Here is a 20,042-nt window from a genome sequence, read left to right on the forward strand (position 1 = left end):
AACAATGTTTATTTTCTGGAATGGTATGTTTGTATACACATGTGCTCTATTACTGACATAGAAGAACACCAGGGCATAAACTTAACTTTTGCCATAATTTTCACTGGAGTTTAACTCTAACATTCATATTGCAAATTGCCCGATATCTTTCAAGCATTGAGGACCTAATAATGTTTGATGCCTCGGCACAATGTTGATAAAAATAGCTCCGTTGGACTCAAGTTGTTACAATCAATGTATTCTTAAATTGTTAATGTATCTATAGTTTAGATGCCCCTAGAAAACTCGGCAACTACAGAGCGTACTGGATCAGACAACCTAGAGGCACTATTAACTTTCCAATGTATCTGCTGTATACAAGGTTGACATTTTATGATTATCGAGAAGTTGAAACTAATCTTGCTGATGAGACTGGTGCGTGGGAGTGTGTGATAAGTTCCTCCCATTAACCGTTAATATTGAAATGACAAAGGCATACTTTTGTCAAGTTCAGTAATTGAACTTATGCCCATCAAGAAGTGATATCGATGGCAATGAAAGCTCCTATTTTTATAATTAATTGTCCTGAATGAAGCTAATTGTAAGTCAATACTAGTTGTGTAAAAAAAAACAAAAAAAAACGTGTATGATGTATAGTCACTAGATTATCTCCCCTGATATGATGGGTTGCTGCTACAAATCTTATGACTTGGGGAAATAAAAAAAATGATTGTAGGATTATAAAGGACTTAGAAGTATTGAAGCATAAGATGATCACATAGAGCCACTGAGAAATGTTGCTGTGATACATGTATACCCAGAAAGAGTCATTGGAGGAATACGAGACTGTTGAAGGGAGATGTGAGTGTGATGTAGATAGGAGCATAGCTGTGTGGGGATGTGACTGTCATGTACATGTGAATTAGCTGTATGGAGATGTGATGTACATGTACATGGGTTGATAGCTGTATGGAAATGTGACTGTGATGTACATAGGAGGATAACTATACGGAGGGAGATGTGACTGTGACGTAATTTTTTTATATGAAGATAGCTGTAGAGTACATGTAATGTGACTGATGATAGCTGCAGGGAGATGTGACTGTGACATAAATATGAAGATAGCTATAGAGTACATGTAATGTGACTGATAATAGCATGATAGCTGTAGGGAGATGTGACTGACATAAATATGAAGATAGATGTATAGTACATGTATGATGTAATGTGACTGTGATAATAGCATGATAGTTGGAGGGAGATGTGACTGTGATGTACTTATATTAGGTTGTGCAAAGAAGATGTAACGTGTGTACATGTATATGAGTGTAGGCATATGAGACTAATCACATGGGTTGATTATGCTTTAGGGGGTACTGATGTACATGGGTTGATAGCTGCAGGGAGATAGGAGTTTAATGTACACGAAAATAACTATAGGCAGATGTGAGTGGAGATGTGAGTTTGATTAATGTACATGTACATAGGAAGATAGCTGTATGGATATACAACTTATGATGTACATAGGGAAATGTGAGTGTTGGGGGATGCGAGTGTGACATATAACATAGGATAGGAAGATAAGCTATGAGGAGATGTGACTGGTGTACATTGTACATAGAGTGATAAGCTATACGGAGATGTGACTGTTATAAACATAGGTTAATAGCTGTAGGGAAATGTGACTGATTCAAATTCAAGAGGATAAGTTTGGGACAATGCGATTGTAATTTTCATGTACATGTATCTGGATAGGTAATAGAAAGATGTGACTTATTTAAATTGAGGATGAATGTAGGACTCTATGGCTGTGGATGGACATGCGCTGTGTACATGGCTAGGTAAGAGAGATGTGACTGTTATTTATGCTTGTACAGGTAGGAGGATGACTGTACTTTTATCATCTGAATGCCTATACCTGGTGTTCTGGAAACCTTTTAGAGTCAGCTGGATGTTCCGTAAGAGAATTGTCAGGATACAGTACAACTTTTCATGCTGTTTGCCAGCTAATTCTAATGTACCATAATTAGGTATTGAGGCAAGACTGAATACTTGCTCATTATAGATATTGTTTTTTTTTTATATAGCTAGACCAATTTCAGTCGCAAGTGTAACTGCAAGTAAATGCCATCCTCCTGTTTGTCAGGCTATTGAAACCAAAATCAATTTTTTTTTGTCACGTTCCATGAATGTTTCAAGATCATTGACCAAATTTGTCACAATAACTTAACATTATGTTAAATCTGATTATAGAAATGAAAGAGTAAGAAAAGGGTGCATATTTTTATTTCCTTTCCTACTTTCATTTCATGATTTATACAACCATATCCCTGTACATAATGAATATGCAACAATACAACAATAATAGTATCCTCTCATTTTGTTAAAATACAACATTGTAGCCAACTTTGTAGAGAACATTGACATTTGTGAACAAAGAATTAAAGTAGGTAATTGCCCATTTGCAAAGTGAATATAGCACACAAAGCAGTTTATCTGTATGCATGGTATACTGAATATCTTTTTGGTATAGAGATTATATTCAGTGTATTGATTCTATTCATGTGCAGTAAGTGTAAAAACTTATTAGACAGTGTTATAATGCATTATTATAATGCCCCACTAGGAAGTACTGTTTTCCTTGAACTTTGGGTTCTCTTCCGAACAGTGTGATATTGGTAATGGTTCAGAAAGTGCCATTCAGTGATCATAAAGTACAGTATGCTCCACTTCTTGAGCAATAGCTATACATGTATTAAAATTATAGCTTCAGCATAATGCTGTCAGTGATTCAATCACTCCTATGATATGAATTAAGCACTAAATACACTCATGTAGTATTATTTTGAGTAAACTATTTTTTTAAGCTGGCATGATCAAAACGTACTTCATGATCAAGTGTCATTATTATCGATGTTACAACAATACTGAGAGTGATACTGATAAGATATTATTTGACATTCAAAGTTTCTTTTACTGTGCACTTTTAAAATTTGATTATACAAATGTAGAAGTGTGACCTTGTGCAGAGTGTATGTATTATACCCTGAGGAGATTCTAATTGGCAAAATACAATGATTGCAGTTGTACTTTTTTCTTCAATTTGATGATTTTTCACATGCACATCATCATGTACATCAAAGTCTATATCTACTGGTATATATAGTAGCTACTTGTCAATTAGTGTCTTGTTAATGGTGGTATAAGTAGGTAAAATTTACCTGAGTCTTTCCCCACCTCAATTACAGTGCAATGGCCACTGTATTAGAATGTCTGAACAAGGCCAGTGTTACTTGATTTCCTGCATTCTATAACTACATGCATGTAGGGTCCCCTCACCTTAGCAAAATCACTGACTGAAGATACAAAAAAATCAAGTAGGTAGAATCTACCTAGCTGAGTTTTTCTTATCTCTCCACCTCAATTATGATGGTGCAATACACTCACTGCATTAGAATTTCCGAAGTACATGTAGGCCAGAATTACCTGATTTCCGTCATTCTCTTTTAATGGTTTCCTCATCTTACCAAATCACTGAACCATGGAAATATGAAATCATCTGGAAATCATCCAGTCAGACTTAATTCAGCTTGTATTGATTATTGCGTTCAACTTATTATGATGGTGGGTGTTGAAAATACAATCATATCTCAGTAACGTTCAACTTTTGAATCTTGTATGAAAGGAGCCCTAATGCACTCACATGTTCAAGTGTTCTGCCTTTTTTGTGATTTCCTACAAGGATTTGTTGGGAAACCTTGCAGGAATGACACCACACATCATTTGCATGTAGTTACCACAATCTCTTTATTGTTTTATGGTAAACATAATTATCTAAACATGCTCCTGCAGTGCCAAAAGACTAAAGCCTGCTACTGTTATCATAAATAAGAATTGCAATGTAGTATGGAATCTATGAACTCACAACCACTTTTCCAGTGACTAACGCTCTCCCGGGAAATTTACATCACTTGACTTTTAATAAAGTAGATTGATTATTTAAGGTTATGATTAATGTAATTTGTGCAGTTAAGAAAATAACTGTATTCCATTGGGAACTCAGAAGAGCCATGTCTTTCATAGAGGACTAAATTATAAAACAAGGTTGTATTTACTTGATGAACATCCATGCCATAGAGATAAAATGTCAAGTAAATGATAAATATGAATTCATCTGCTTTGCAATTTTGGGTAAATTTGGGTAATTATTATGACCTTGTGGACGAACTTTATATCTAGCTTCTAGTCTTAGCTGAACTGTAGATGGACACATTAATGCATTCATCTACAGCAGCTAAGACTAGAAACTAGTTTCAATATTGGCAAATAAAATGCCTGCTAGTAAAATGGGCTTGTCACTTTAACTTTGATAACCGTTAAGTCAGCCTATTTGTTAGTGATATCTAGATTAAGAATTTTTCATAACATAATGATCCTGTCAGTGATAAGCAAATTACCGATAGGTATAAAATATGTATTTTACAGTTGCGCTACAACACCATTGGTGCTATATTTTTTTTTAACCTTCAAACAGTACTGAACATTTAAAAAGTTATATTTACCTGAAGTATGCTTTCACCTCGGTCATATACAAGGAACAGTAACAAGAAATAGTTACTGTTAATTGGCTGTATCATAGAGGACACATGCTGAGTGCATATGGAAAGCTACTTGACATCGTTACTTGCTTAAATGGAAAACTGCTGACATCAAAGGGATTCATTGCAAAAGAAGTAGACATAAACTGTCAAATCATTTTTTAATTGTAAGTAGCTAACGATTTTCATCTCAAAATGGTAAGTAGCTTAAGGATATCAGGCAAGGACGCTTCTTTGAGACTGAGTAACAAGCCCTGGGCATATCAACTTTAGCTGCATTAAATGTAATCGGAGAACAATTAGTCATTTTCAACTGCTTGAAAGATTTGTCAGGATAATTTTGAATTTAGGATCTGACAAGAATCGTGCAGCATATTACATATTTTGTATATACCTTTTATCAATCGTGAACCTTTTATATTTCATTTTGTTTTTTCAAAATTTGTACTGTACCACACTTTCAGGTAGTGTGTGTAGCGTGATAATTGCATGGAATTGAATATAAAATGCAATCCTTGCACTGGATAAGCATGTTTGACATTTACATATATTACTAACGTAACTTCTTCCCACTCAATATTATATATTGTGATTTATAAAGGATAAATGAAAGTATTAATTTTCTTTTCAATTTATTATTCTGTATCTGTTTGAATACTGGAGACTGATTCACAATTGAGCAAAAATCCTCCAGGGGGGATGTGCGCACTTTGTTAGTTTTAATCACGCGGATCACAGAGTGATGACAATGCGGAATTAAATTGTTCTGGTGATTTACACATTACAGTGGACTCTGGTGGTGCATTCCAATCTATTATGGTCCTTGGTATGAATGAATTTTTGTAGATTTCGGTATTGTTTTCACCTTTCACCTTTTCAATGATTTGGTTAATCGGTCAATCTCAGATTTGGATGTAAATAAGTCACATGAGCAGAATACAGTTACGGAGAATATATTCAACAAAAATTAGGAATAAAAAATGGAGTCATTTTGAATGCCACAAATAACATAGCCTTTATAAAAGAGAGCCCATATAACATTTTGTCATAGCATTATTTATGAGATCGTATTTTTAATTTAAACATTTAGCTTTAGAAATTAGATAAATACAAATTGCAGATCCATTACATAAATGATATGTTTCACTCTGTAAACCATCATGTTAGAATCACAGTCTTGGATTAATTCTATCTTATCAGTAGAGCTGTAAGGATCAGATGTTGAAGACCAACTTTTTCTGTCGCTCAACTGCCATGTGCTAGATGGCTGTTTTCACATCCAATTTAAATTATGATCCAGTCTCAGTGTAATCTAATCTAATCTAATCTAATCTGATTCACATTTCTTATATATAGTGCATTTAAAATCCTAAAACTCTTTTCAGAAATATTGGATTATATAGGATCCTTTAAACAATAAAAAATTGATAAATACCAACAGAATTACTCAGGGGTGAAAGGGAAGGAATCAAACCTTGAGATACAGGAGGTTCAAATGAACATATATGTATCCAGCTAAAAATCAAACTGTGAGAACTGATTTTATCTTGGTAGAATAGTTTTGAAAACCACAAGTTGAGTTTCAGTTTAAAAGATTCATAGGAGATGTACAATTACATTATATCAAATGGAACATTTTCACATACCATGGACAGGATATCGATGGCCTGTTTTTGAAAGCTTTTGAAAACTGTGAAAATAATCATTCGGCATGTCAAAAGGAATATTTTGTCATATTGAGGAGAGGATCAGTGTGCCTTGTAATAAATGACAAAGTATTTTAGGGGAACATATAGGGGAACACTAAATTTTATTGGATCACAATGAATTTGTATGTACCAGTGGCACATCAAGTAGCGGTAGGCACACTGGGCAGGATGGCAATAAGCATTTCAATTCATACAAGTAGATGGGATCGACATTTTATGTATTCTTTGTTAAAGAATAATCATTTGAAATGGCAGGATTGAATTTACTTATCGGGATTGTACTCATTCATTACTTTTGCACTCCTATGGACTGGCATTCTATATCCATGGTTTACCCACATTTTCCTCACTAACTTCTACATATCAGGGCAGGAGATGTATAAATAGCAAAATTATACCTATAATCTCAGCGATCTGATATGTAATACACTCAGTATAAAGTAACAAACCAGTCAGACTTTCTAAATATAATTTGGAATTTGAGAAGTGAATTGGCTTGAACACATCTGACAGTTGTGTATTCGATGTTACTGAGTCGTGTGCATATAGCACAATTTGATGAAATTGAAGTTTTCGTTATTTTAAACTTACATGTCAATTTCTTGTTGATCATTATCCAGAAACGGAGACTAGTTTAGTATGTTAGAGAACTGTTCATTTGACATTTAAAATCGTCAAACAAATTCAACGTTTCTATTAAATTATTTTTGAAAAAAATTGATTTTGTCAACTTACATACCCATTGAAGGTAACATCGTTAGGCTTGTACCCAGTCTATAATGATTCAGTCAATAATAGCTATTTACTATGAGTATGATCCAGATTATTAAGATATGGCCAAAATCCATCACTATTTTTCATTTACTTTCTAAAGTTATTGTGATGCTTTTTCTCAAAGACTTTTGAATCGTTTTTTGAGCAATGTGATGTACATGTAGGTACATGTATGTGATTAGATTTCATTCATGTTTAACTTCATTTTCTCCATATATTGTTTGTCGCTTGTTTTTGTGTTTGTTGTTCCTAGGAAGAAGTGATCAGACAGATAATAATATCCATTTAGCAAACGACAAGATACATTTAGGAAATAAAGCGTAAATAAAAGAAAGCTTGATGTATTCTCTATGTCAGATTCGGTTTGTGAATAGCAAAGGAAATTGATGTATTTCTTAAGAATGTAATACTTGACTAGCATCCTATATGAAATAAACCTTTAATGGTTTCATAAACCATGGCATGTCGTATTTGTGACTAATTGTACATGTATGTAAATAATGATGTGTCACTCAAAGTCACATGTCATGTCTTTTTGTCAAATGAAGGAAGTTTTAGAGGTAATGAGCCAAGATATAATTGTTTTCTGCAGGGTTTTTTTTTTATCAGGACTTCGTCACGTGGAGTGTTATATGCATGCATGTTTGCATGTGAATACTAGCAATCGGTATCGAACATTGATAACAGTACAGAGGAAGTAAATCATAAGTGACTAGAATGTCAACATAGATGTCATTAAACTTGATCTCATTGAAAGCTACACATAATTACAGTTCTGATTTCTACAACTTTAACTTAATGTACATTTTACTCTGTTGGCAGACCAAGATTGTTACAAATTGACTTCGAAGTAAGACAGGCCTCATGCTAGTCTTATAATGAAAGTAATTGGGACAGTGTTAATTTGTATAAATGCTACAAACAAGTGAAACACATTGTTATTGCTATTTCATACTTTATGATGATGTCTGCATTTAAACTTTAAAGTGTCACAAGCTGAATTTATAAGCTTTTTACTCAAGTGAAAATACTTTGGTTAAGCTATTCTAGTATGATGTTAATGTCAATGCATGCCTCAAATTACATTACATTTTTGTTCTGGTATTGTTAGAACTGTTGATTGCATAGTAGAGTTCCTATACATATTTTGATACATATTAATAAATTATATCATTAGATTGTTTATAAGGTATATCCTGATACAAAGTTTGAGTTCAGTTAATCGCAAGTGATGACTAAGTATACATCAGTAAGTAGAATACTGTGAGTACCTATTAATATGCAGAAAAAATACATCCCAAAACATAGAAGCTCAATTTGTGTGTTTTTAAGTTATTTTTGTAGTAAATGTTGTACAGAATTTTTGTATTTTATCAATACCATTACTGAGATCGTTATTAAACTCTTCAATGTAGTGCATTTGATGTCCCCGACAGGTTTATTATAAGGACACTACAGTATACATTGTGCTTCTGTTCTCTTCAAGTGACAATACTTGAAGGTCATTACAATTACTCGTACATATGCTGTAACAGTTCTAATGCTGATTCACAGAGTGGACAGGGTCAACTTAATAGTCATGAATTTGGTGCTTTCTACACAACGTTCCAAAAAGAAATTATTTCTTTCAAGTCACAATCTCACCATGAGACCAATTAACAGAGATTTGTGACATACTTAAGGACATTTTAGTATGATTACAATTCTGTTTTCAATTGCTTGAAATTACACCAAAACTGTATTCTACTTACCGTGTGATTCATTGCAATTCTGAGTATAATAGAATGCATTATAACTAACTCGTAATTTTCTCGAGTTCATAAACCGAGGAAAAAAGGATACGGATGGGGGTGCAGCACTGCATTTTTATCACTGATCTTGGCAGTCTATTTTCAGGGTATTTAGATCACAGGTTATTACCAGTCAACGTGGATATATTCCATGTCTTAAAATTGGCACAAGCTGCCCTAATGATTTTTTTTACGCGGTTGACAATAACTGCCTTAAACCATCATTTTAAAACTGTGTTGATAAGTGCCTTCAATTGTATCAGAATCATTTTCTGTAATAAGGTTCAATAATATCTAAATTATTTTACAGTACAAAAATGATGTTATTGATGATTGAATCAATTTCATACACTCCCAGTAGGCAACTCATAGTTCACCTTGTCATTAACCTTTTCATCCTGCAACTCTATTTTTAAGTAATAAGTCATAATCTGATAATATTTCCGGCCCATAATTAAACATATTTAAATTGGTATATTGGAAATGTGACCCATTCGACCCACGTATATCAAATTCTATTCAAATTTAGGCAATTGTTTTTAACACATTATGTGTATGCTTGGCATGACTTGCAGCTAAAACATTGAGGGATCACCGAACGACTCTGCGTATCATACACATTTTAGGTTCCCTAAGAACAATTTAGATCGATAAGAAACAGGCTTCCCACAGACCACTCAATACAAATATAGACAACATCATCCGACCCCTACTGATACACAGACACACACACAACATCGTCCTTGGAAAAAACAAGCTATTGAAAGTCATCACATTGCAGGCTCAGATTTTGACATTGATCCAAAGTTACAAGTAATATTTGTGTGTGTGCACATACAGTGCCTGCTTGTCGGCAGGAGTGTGATGTTGTTTTAATAGTTGTAATGAGTGGTCTGTGGGAAAGCTGTTTCTTATCTAACTAAATTGTTCTTGGGGAACATAAAATGTGTATGATACGCACAGTTGCACAGTCGTACTGATACACAGACACACACACACAATCGTTTGGCGATCCCTCGATATTTTAGCTGTAATAGCAGCCTGACATAGGAGTCAGAGTAGACTAGAGGACGAACGAAAATTCAAAATGTCAGTTAGGATAGCAGAATAGTGTAGTAAGGATATAGTCCTGAAGTCTACAGGTGTAGGCTATCACAGCATAGCATGTCAACCTATGACGTCAATTTACCAGTACATTCTTCTGAGTATTAGACCAAACAGAAAATTAAGCCTGTATTTTCTGTTTGAATGCATACACCTGATGCATACATGTAGAGTATGTACATGGAAAACATTCAATGAAGATGTCAGCGTATTCATAAAAATTCAATTAGGAAGTGTTTGAGATCCAGTTTTTATCGGACTTTAGATCTGGTCGATGGCATTTGTCTACAACTAGCTCTCTTCACTAACTGAGACATGTTCATAGATTTGTAGGATCACTGGTAATGAAGGACATTGGAAGGCTAAAGAGAAAGGAAATTATTCTTGGAAAAACCTACTGGGCATCATGAATACACCATGTTCTCGTCCTTTCTCATCGTTATTATCACTTAGCAGGGAACGTGTATGTGTGTGTTGTGACATTTCTAAAACAGTACATGTATTATTCCATCTGTTTTTAATCCAAATTCTGTCCTACTTTGTAATGAACTCGGAAATGAACTCGAGATTCAAATTTTATGTAGAGATGGTACAAGTGTAAGTGATTATTTTAATGTCTGTCTGTCTGTCTGTCTGTCTATGTACGTCTATGTCTATGTATGTATGTCTGTGTGTGTGTGTGTGTGTGTACTCCTGTCACACCTGACATTGTGTTTGTATATTTATCTGCCATAAATTACTACTATGTCAGTCACAGTGCTTAGATAGGGACTGTTCTGAGTTACTTTCAAATTGATCGTATGTTTAGTTTAAGGAAAGTGTTAAAAGTACTATAATCACACCATAAGACATAATTATGTATTGGTTCAAAAGATGTGATTTTTTTAATCAAAATACCTAAATACTGATGAGTGTAGATTTTCTGAAACTCCTTCTGAACATGGTTACATGCTTGGATGTTGGTGAACATTTTTTTCAATGTAAATGAATATTTCAATTCAGTGTTGTTACATTAGGATTTGAAACATGATGTTCTGTCAAAGAGACAGTGTACAAACAGCGTGGTACATTGCTGTGGGATTTTATAGCAGCTGTGTATACACGTACATGTCTATTAAGTGTTCAGCATCCACTCTACGATTCTTTCATAAGTGAGCTCATCACTTTTAGGAGCTCTCTCATCCTCCTCAGGCTTGCGCATTATAACGTACAGCAGCAAAATTTAGCAGGATTGATGTCTATAAGTTACAATTAACAGACATGTATGCATATATATGTAGATGAAAAATGTCATTTTAATAAAAAAAACACCCTTGGAAGTTACAAGAAGGATCTGGGTGTATCTAAATGAATACATCTGGAGGGGTTCTTTCTTGGAAGGGGGTGGGATGGATGGGGGAGGTTCTAGATAGATAAGTATCTACATGTAATATAGGGAGTACAAATGTATGTACACTGTGTAACGAAATATGAATGTTAATCCCATCAACTATGACAGAGCTCATGGAAAGCAGACATTTTTATGTCAGCCAAAAAACCACAGCATTTTAACATACAAAAGCAACTATAACAAAAAACATAGGAAACTACTTAAAGTCTTTTGGCCAAATTCATGAGTAATTTGAATAAGCCAGAAAGTTAGCATTGATACAGGCCTAACAAAAAACACTGGTAAGGAACCCTCAGTAAAATGACTGGGTAATGCAGGTCAATAGGGATCTTGCAATCCAGACTGAGCATGCTTAGATGCAAAGGACTATGGGATTATCTGTGGTTATCGTGTAATACCTAATCTGGAGCTACTGATAAAATTAACCCCCCACAATGATCAGGGTAACTAACTATGAATTGATCAGTTGTGGTTACAAACAATGTATCAACATTGTTTACAATACTAATTGATTAGTACTTATTATCATATTTCCCATGATGCAACATTCAACATGGCGGGTTTCCAAGTTCCCTATTAGACGCACTTACCATCTGCAACAAAATCATCGGTATGGAACCCTGGTAAAATGACTCAGGAACTCGGGTTGATTTTACCTACTTAGAACCCTTAACAAGAACACTGATAGGGAACCCTGGTAACAGGACTTGGGAACTCAGGTAGATTTTTACCTACGTATTGCCCTTAACAAAACACTGGTAAGGAACCGTTAGTAAAACTACTAGGGAACTCAGTTAGATTCTACTTAACAAAAACACTCAGTCTGATATGGAACTCGTAAATTAAGTGAATGCTGAACTCAGGTAGATTTTACCTTCTTACCACCCTTAACAAGCCTCTGGTAGGGGGAACCCTGGTAAAGAGACTAGGGAACTCAGATAAAGATTTTACCTAATTACTACTCTTAACAAAAACAGTGGTAGGAAACCCTGGTAAGAGGAAACTCACATAGATCTGACATACTGACCACTCTTAACAAAAAACACTGGTACTGGTAGTGAACCCTTAGTAAAATAAATGAGAACTCGGGGTAGATTTTACCAAACTTACTACCCTTAGCAAAAACACTGGTAGGAAACCTTGGTAAAATGACCACGAAACTCACGTTGAGTTTATCTATTTTTAGTACTACCCTTAGCAAATGCACTGTTTACCATATACCTTAAACACCATACACCGTAATAAGCCGGGTGTGGTCACAAAATCGATAAGTAAGATGACAAACATAGTCTCTAAAGCTACAATACATGACTTTGTATTTACAGAAAGCAAGAAATCCAGCCTTCCTCAGATTAACAATATAACTATAATGATGGTTGTAGTGAAAGGATATCAATTCTTTATATACAATTGTGAAATATAGGCACTGGAGGACACTTCACAGCGTGAATACTAATAGCACAGTAATAGCTAGATGAATAAAAAAGGACAGCCACTGAAGGTAGAATTTGAAGGGATGTATTGAAATACATCTCGACGCCTGACTAAGGCAGCTGTCGTACAGATGTGACAATATTATTAAGATACATGAATAAAAGGAAAAGTACTAATTAAAATGACAAAAAGCATACATGCAGAGAGAACTTTGAAGTTTGAATTTTTAAAGTTTACTCTCCGACTTGTTATTTTACAAGGAATGGATATCACAGTTATGAGAATTAAACGAGATATACAATGATAATTGTGAGTATTTTATAGTTTTGTTAACCTGGTCTTTTGACACTGATATGTACAGTGAATATGATTACCTATAATTGTAAGGGACTATGTAAAACCTTCACCATACAAATGTTATGTACTCACACATAAATATGAATATTGGCAAAAAGCTCAGAATTTCAAAAATGATTTTGAACACTCTAAAAGTGTAATTTGCAACCAACAAACATCACTTACCTTGTGGTGAAGCAAGTTGGTTATATCACGAAGTCCAAATAAATACATACTCTGTGACTGACTGACAAGAAAGTCTATCATTTCCACTCTCCATGTAGGCTGTCAAGTGTGAGTGACACATCATCAACACTGCCCTCTAGAGTGCAACAGTAGCCTTTGCGCAACACTGAAGAGGTGTATTCAAACAACAGTAGAATGAAGTTATACATAGATTAACATGATATTGTCACTATGCGAGTATCATAAATGTCTCCGATATCGAAAATGTATATACAGATATATAAAATACTACTAGCTGTAATTCCATATTTTGCTCGACAAGTTCTTTTGAATTCAAGTAGAGATTGCCAATTGTATAGAAATAAGATCCAAACAATTAACATCGCTTTCAATTTAGATAAATGGAATATCTACCGTATCTATGTTGTATTATAAAGACAAGTTTGTCTCTTTTGTTACCAATACAATCATCAGCCTGCAATGGTGTTACATATCAGGCACCTAATTACTGTTGTAACCTTCGATGTAATCCGACAATCACCTTTAGCTTTTATCTTGCATCCAATCCAGTAGTTAAGTAAACAAACTACAATGTCAGTCATCTATTCACCTGTAAAGACAAGGTCCACATATCATTTAAATACTTGAATTGCTTCATTGTGTGTGTCTTGTGTTTGTAATTGACACTGGTCGCCTGGAGACTTGCGTGTTTGGCCTTTACCTTGCTGTGTATATATATACCAAAGGGCATAAACACATCAATGCAGTCAATTGGCAAGGGAAAACCTTCTGCCATGAGTTAAATAAAAAAAATGTCTATCATTCTCAATGTTTAATTAAGACACATACATTTGATTAATTGATTGCTTGATTTATTGATAGGCGAATTACTATATAATGGTATACAGTCAATGGAGTTGCTACCATATGGATGAAGATTCGGTATTTATTTTGGATTTCTTATTTATACAACAATTTTATCATGGCTTCCTATCTGAAAAATCAATGTGAAACAACATATACCAAAGTCCTTGTTTGTAACTCAATATATTGCAAAAGCATAATAAATGTGTAAAATCTTTGTCATTGTACGTACAATAACAAACTTTTTACACATTTTTTAGCATTTTGCGATGCATTGAGTTTCAAACACAGACTTTGTCAATGTTATTTCATGTTGATTTTTCAGGTAGGAGGCCATAGTAAAATGGTTTTATATATTAAAAATCCAAAATAAATACCAAATCTTCATCCATATGGCCACTTTAAGACACAAAACTTTAATTAATTGATAATCCATAGTAAAAATGGTATACATTCTAAAATCATTAAAGGCACATGTTTCAATCCTGGGTCATTCTTTTCTACAGCTTAACTCACACTTAGAGTTTAATCCTAATCCTGATGCCTTTAAGTACCACATAGCAGAGTTTACACTCCTGGTAAAGTCATCTAAATCCTAGAATTTCTAACCACATTTTCAAAATCAAAAATCCTGGAAAGGTGAAACTTAGTGTTGGTAAATGAAGTATATGAAATGATCAGACATGAAATGTGGATAATTTTCATTGCCTAATTAGTAATGATAAAAATGTAAATTTGCTTTTTAGACAAATTACATATATGGTACTCTGTTGGTGAATACTTATGCGACTACTTGGTCATGCAAATTTAAGTTGACCATGAAATCAACTTAAAAGTGACTTTGAAACTTATGAGGAATTAATTGGTATTAAGTGCTTGATTGAACTGTGTTAGGAAAACATCCCAAACTGTGTGAATTTGGTCATGATATTCTTGTAGCTTACCACTTTGAATTGATTGATTGAATAATTGGTCGGCCGGTCAGTCAGTCAGTCAGTCAGTCAGTCAATCAGTCGGTTGGTTGGTTGGTTGAACGAGTGAGAAAGGGAGGGAGGGAGGAAGGACGGGAGTGAGTGAGTCGGCCATTTATTTGGTCATACAAATATGTGATACCTCAGTGTTTCAAAAAATCACCATTCTATCTGATAATATGCAAAAAGTGGTATTGCAAAAATGACAAAGAAACTGACAAGCATCATAGATTGGATACACATTTACCAATAACATCATCTAAACAGTATATCACTAAAATAACAAAGAAAGCAATAAAAATCACAGGCTTATGGCCAAGGTTATCATTAAATAATCTGATATGAAATGATACATAATCTAGAACTAAAATGTCAAGGCCCATGCAGTATAGTCTATACAGATTATAACACCATTTCTAAATAGAGATTATGATAAAGTGTGCATCAATACAGTCAATTAACCTGAAAGTGGCATAGCTCTTTAAGTGTTGTAAATCTCAGGGTTACTTCTATTCAGTTCACTAATACTGTCACCCAACTGAAGAACTAAAAGTAAATGCTGTTGAATAACATGTATTTTGCTCAAATTATTGAAATTGTACAACACTCAATTGAGTCAAGGCAAAAATGTGGGGGGAAAACAAGATTTGGAGCCAGCTGCAGATTACCTGCGATTTGGATGAAAGTGCACTATATTTGTAGTAAGTGCTGAGGCTGGCCTTTGGGGTGCGCTTTAATTCTAGCCCTTTGGTCTAAAATGAGGTGTTTTTTTCAAGCTGGAGAGTCTAAAATGGGGTCCATATGTCATTATTTTTTATTTTGCTTGGTCTAAATTAGTAAAATGTGGTCCATTGTCCCTTACCAAATCATGCCAAAAACTGCCCCAAAATGTTGCCTCCTAAGAACAATGTATTGAGGTCTAAACTTTCATCTTTTAAAAAACCTGTAATGGTCTAAAATGGGGTATTGGTTTTTAGTCAAAGTGGGTCTAAAATGGGGTCTGGGGTTTCCAGCACTCATCAGGCCACACACACCCCTACCACAGAGCTGGCCTCTCGTACTGCCCCCTGGGTCTACAGTAGTGTGTACAACAGACAAATAATGACTGATCACAGATTGGTGTTTGGTTTTATTAATTTCAGTTGTTCACTTCTTGTCATACAGAGACGTTTACACTGACATCTTGTTTTTTGCAGAGAAAGGACTCGGTCAATGTTCACATTTGCCTATGATAGCTACCTAAAGTATGCCTACCCATTAGATGAACTTCGACCTATCACCTGCGATGGCACTGACACATGGGGCAGGTAAGTGATGGAAGAGATAGGATGATTTGTTATTGATGATGCCAATGAATTCACACAATTATGTTATTGTGTTATATCATAAAGCGATGCATTTATTTATAGGTTTCCTTTATCTGTTGACTGCATGTATCATTTAATGCTTACAATAGTAAACCGTTTATACCCACTCCCAGAGGAGGGGGGGGGGGGGGGGTTACCAGTGGCCAGCTGCAGCTCTGACGGGTGTATGGCCAGTGCTAAAAACCCCAGGCCCCATTTTAGACCCACTTTAATGGACCAAAGGACTAGAAAATGCACCCCAAAGGGCAGCACATAAACGTATACTCAAAAAAGTTGAGTAACCCCCGGGTGCCCACTAGTCATACTGATACTTACATGTACAGTACAAATGATTTGCCTTGGTGTTTCACTCACGTAACATGACATTTTTTATACACACTCAGACAAATTCAATTACTATTAGGTGTCACACACATTGGAGATGTACAAGTAGTCAAGTTAATATGTTGATTATCAGTTGGAAAATAAACAATTGTAGCCATTCCAATCATCAAGTACATCATTCTGTAATGTTTTCATTAGAAAACTTTTCCTCCTGCACTGTGAATGAATAGCAATACTTTATCACTTTCAATGTGACTGAATAAAGAATCCTGCTGTGTGTGTTGGCTCTCTGTTTCGTTAGTCTAGAGTTAAAATGTGTCTATCTTTGTGTCAAAAACGTAATGTCCCATGAGTGAAACACCAAGCCAACATCATTTTAGCTATAATGTCCCATGAGTAAAACACTAAGCCAACATCATTTCTACTGTAAAATATACAATGGTATTGTATCATTTAAGTTTAAACAAGTTGCAGATAAATAAATAAAACTGTTGAGGTTTCGATTCAATATTTTTTAACAGTATAGAAGATGATGACAGTTATAGCCTCTGCTCTGGGGTGTTAATACCCCCCCCCCCCCCATTACATTTTAACATCATTCTGTCATGTTGTCACTTCTTTGTGACTAGTTTTTGGATTTAAACTCAATTGGACAACTCAAGAAAATTTGCAATTTCAAAACAATTTTCAGGGTAGATGATATTTATAATTTCTTTTCTTATTTTGGCTTGTCAAAAAATTTAGTTTGTGATTTTGGTTCTAGCTACTGTATTTGAAAGGTGACTGTTTCTTCTTATAAGATTGAAGTTTAATACCAACTATATTGTCTTGATTATTATTTGTTTTGTTTTTTTTCTTCACAGTTATTCCCTCACCTTAATAGATGCATTGGATACATTAGCCATAATGGGTAACTATAGTGAGTTCCAGAGAGTAGCTAATCTACTTGTAGATGAATTAAGTTTTGATTCAGATATTGAAGTATCTGTGTTTGAGACCAATATAAGAGGTAAGATTAGAGTCAATATCTTCATTTATTCGTATATTCTAACCCTTTGTCTGGATGCCAACTGTGGTCTTACTACAAAGTGAAGGTATAAATCGTAACGATACTGTATAGGAACTAGACTATCTAACCTTTCACGTTACATTGTTTTCAATTGAGAAAGTGATGATGACGTAGCGGTCTGTATATTACGGTACTGACCGAAATTGACCCGGAACTGATTTCTATATTGACTGAAATCAACCTGGAACTATGCATCGTCATTCTGATTGTATCAATGTGCTCAGGTATATAACCCAATATCAAGGCAATAACACATTTATATGCAGCATGCTTACTATATGCCTTGAAAGACACGCATGAAAAACAGTTTCAGACCAGAACATTCACAAGCGTTGTCAGATAATTGTAGTTTGTATTGCCCATCATGAACAAATTACCATAATATACAAGAAAAATTAGCACCCTGGGAAGGTTTTTATTTTTGTTAGATACTTATATTTTGGCCAGTCAAACAAGATGCAAACCACGATGAAAAAAATCAATAAGATGTCATACATACCTCTTTTCACTTGTACAATCAGAAATGCACATGTCACACAACCAAAACTATTTTAATCAATGCCATTTTAAGGACAAACGATATCTGCAAAAATACCATTTTAATAAAAGTGATATCTGCTTATTAAGTAATACAATGAAATGCAAAACATAAATTTGATATCATACACAATCAGGTAAACTTGTATACATTGCTAAATGCATAAATATATGCATGTGGATGCCCCTGCAATAGTTTACAGCTAATGTTCGTCTACAGCCACTTTTGTAAATGCATATAGAATTGTTCTAGTCCTGCCCTATCATCCACATCTCTGATAGGCTCTTATCTTACAGGCTAGCATTCTCCTCTCTATACTAAATTTTGAGTTACCGTTCCAATATTCTTTCTTGATGATTTTTTTTGTCTAGTAATCGGAGGATTATTATCAGCCCATCTGTTATCCCGGACAGCTGGAATGAAAACCGACAGTAATTGGCCATGTGAAGGACCATTACTAGATTTAGCTGAAGGAGTTGCTAAAAGACTATTGCCAGGTAAAGATGTTTGTTAGATTAACAAGTCACTAAATTGCTATGAAGGGTGGGGATGTAGGTAATTTTAAAAGTAGGCAGTCAAATGTGATAAGTATGACATAATGAACAAGACCCATGGTACATGGTGGGATACCTTGTATTATTCACAAAAGTATCCTTTCCCTTAAAGAGACTAAACTCCACTCTGCTTTCCAACAAGTTGATGGGAGACTGACAAGGTTGTATGGTGATTTATGAAAACCGTTAATGATCAGATGGGGATCGAGTCTTTTGTCGAGAATGAAGATTGAACAGTTTGGCATCCAAAATTGAAATGGTTGTAATGCTAAGGAGGATTTTTCTGTGTTTTCTCTGTTTCATTCGACTGAATGACAGTACTGTAACCTATAATGCAAAAGTTCTTCTAAGGAAACGCACACACGTTGTGTGAGAGAGAGAGAGAGAGAGAGAGAGAGAGAGAGAGAGAGAGAGAGAGAGAGAGAGAGAGAGAGAGAGAGAGAGAGAGAGAGAGAGAGAGAGAGAGAGAGAGAGAGAGAGAGAGAGAGAGAGAGAGAGAGAGAGAGAGAGAGAGAGAGAGAGAGAGAGAGAGAGAGAGAGAGAGAGAGAGAGAGAGAGAGGGGGGGGGGGGATAAAAACAATATTTTTTTAGTTATTTTTCTCGGATATGTCTTTTTGATTTAAATGATTTATTTATTTGTAGCATTTTACACACCTACTGGTATGCCTTATGGAACTGTGAACTTACTGTATGGTGTGCCAGACAATGAAACCCCAGTTACATGCACAGCAGGTGTTGGCACTTTCATTATTGAATTTGGAACTCTGAGTAGACTAACAGGAAATGATGTATATGAGAGAGTAGCATTGAAAGCACTGGAAGCCTTATGGAAAGCTAGATCTGAGATTGGATTGGTAAGTTATTTGACAGTTTCCACAACAACTGCTCTCTGGATGTATGATTAAAGCCATACACACATTCCAGATATCCAGCTTGGAGACTATGTAGTCGCTTCAAAAACTAGATTCTGATAAGGTAGCTCTACTGCTACAGCATGGTGTCCTTTTTGAAACGAACGTCACAAGAGAGTCGCCCCCCCCCCACCACCACCACC

At 34.9% G+C, this 20,042-nt stretch overlaps 1 protein-coding gene across 1 annotated transcript in view; it reads left to right on the forward strand.

Moving 5' to 3' along the window:
- The window catches only part of LOC144447859 (ER degradation-enhancing alpha-mannosidase-like protein 2), a 90,284-nt gene that overhangs the window by 59,836 nt on the left and 10,406 nt on the right, over nt 1-20,042 (forward strand). Inside the window, exons 2-5 of the mRNA XM_078137978.1 lie at nt 16,332-16,442; nt 17,690-17,835; nt 18,805-18,930; nt 19,631-19,842. Coding sequence (XP_077994104.1) covers nt 16,348-16,442; nt 17,690-17,835; nt 18,805-18,930; nt 19,631-19,842 — 579 coding nt within the window. The 5' untranslated portion in view covers nt 16,332-16,347. The remainder of the gene's footprint in view (nt 1-16,331; nt 16,443-17,689; nt 17,836-18,804; nt 18,931-19,630; nt 19,843-20,042) is intronic.

Source organism: Glandiceps talaboti, chromosome 16 (assembly GCF_964340395.1).
Source record: "Glandiceps talaboti chromosome 16, keGlaTala1.1, whole genome shotgun sequence".
Classification (NCBI taxonomy): Eukaryota; Metazoa; Hemichordata; class Enteropneusta; family Spengelidae; genus Glandiceps; species Glandiceps talaboti.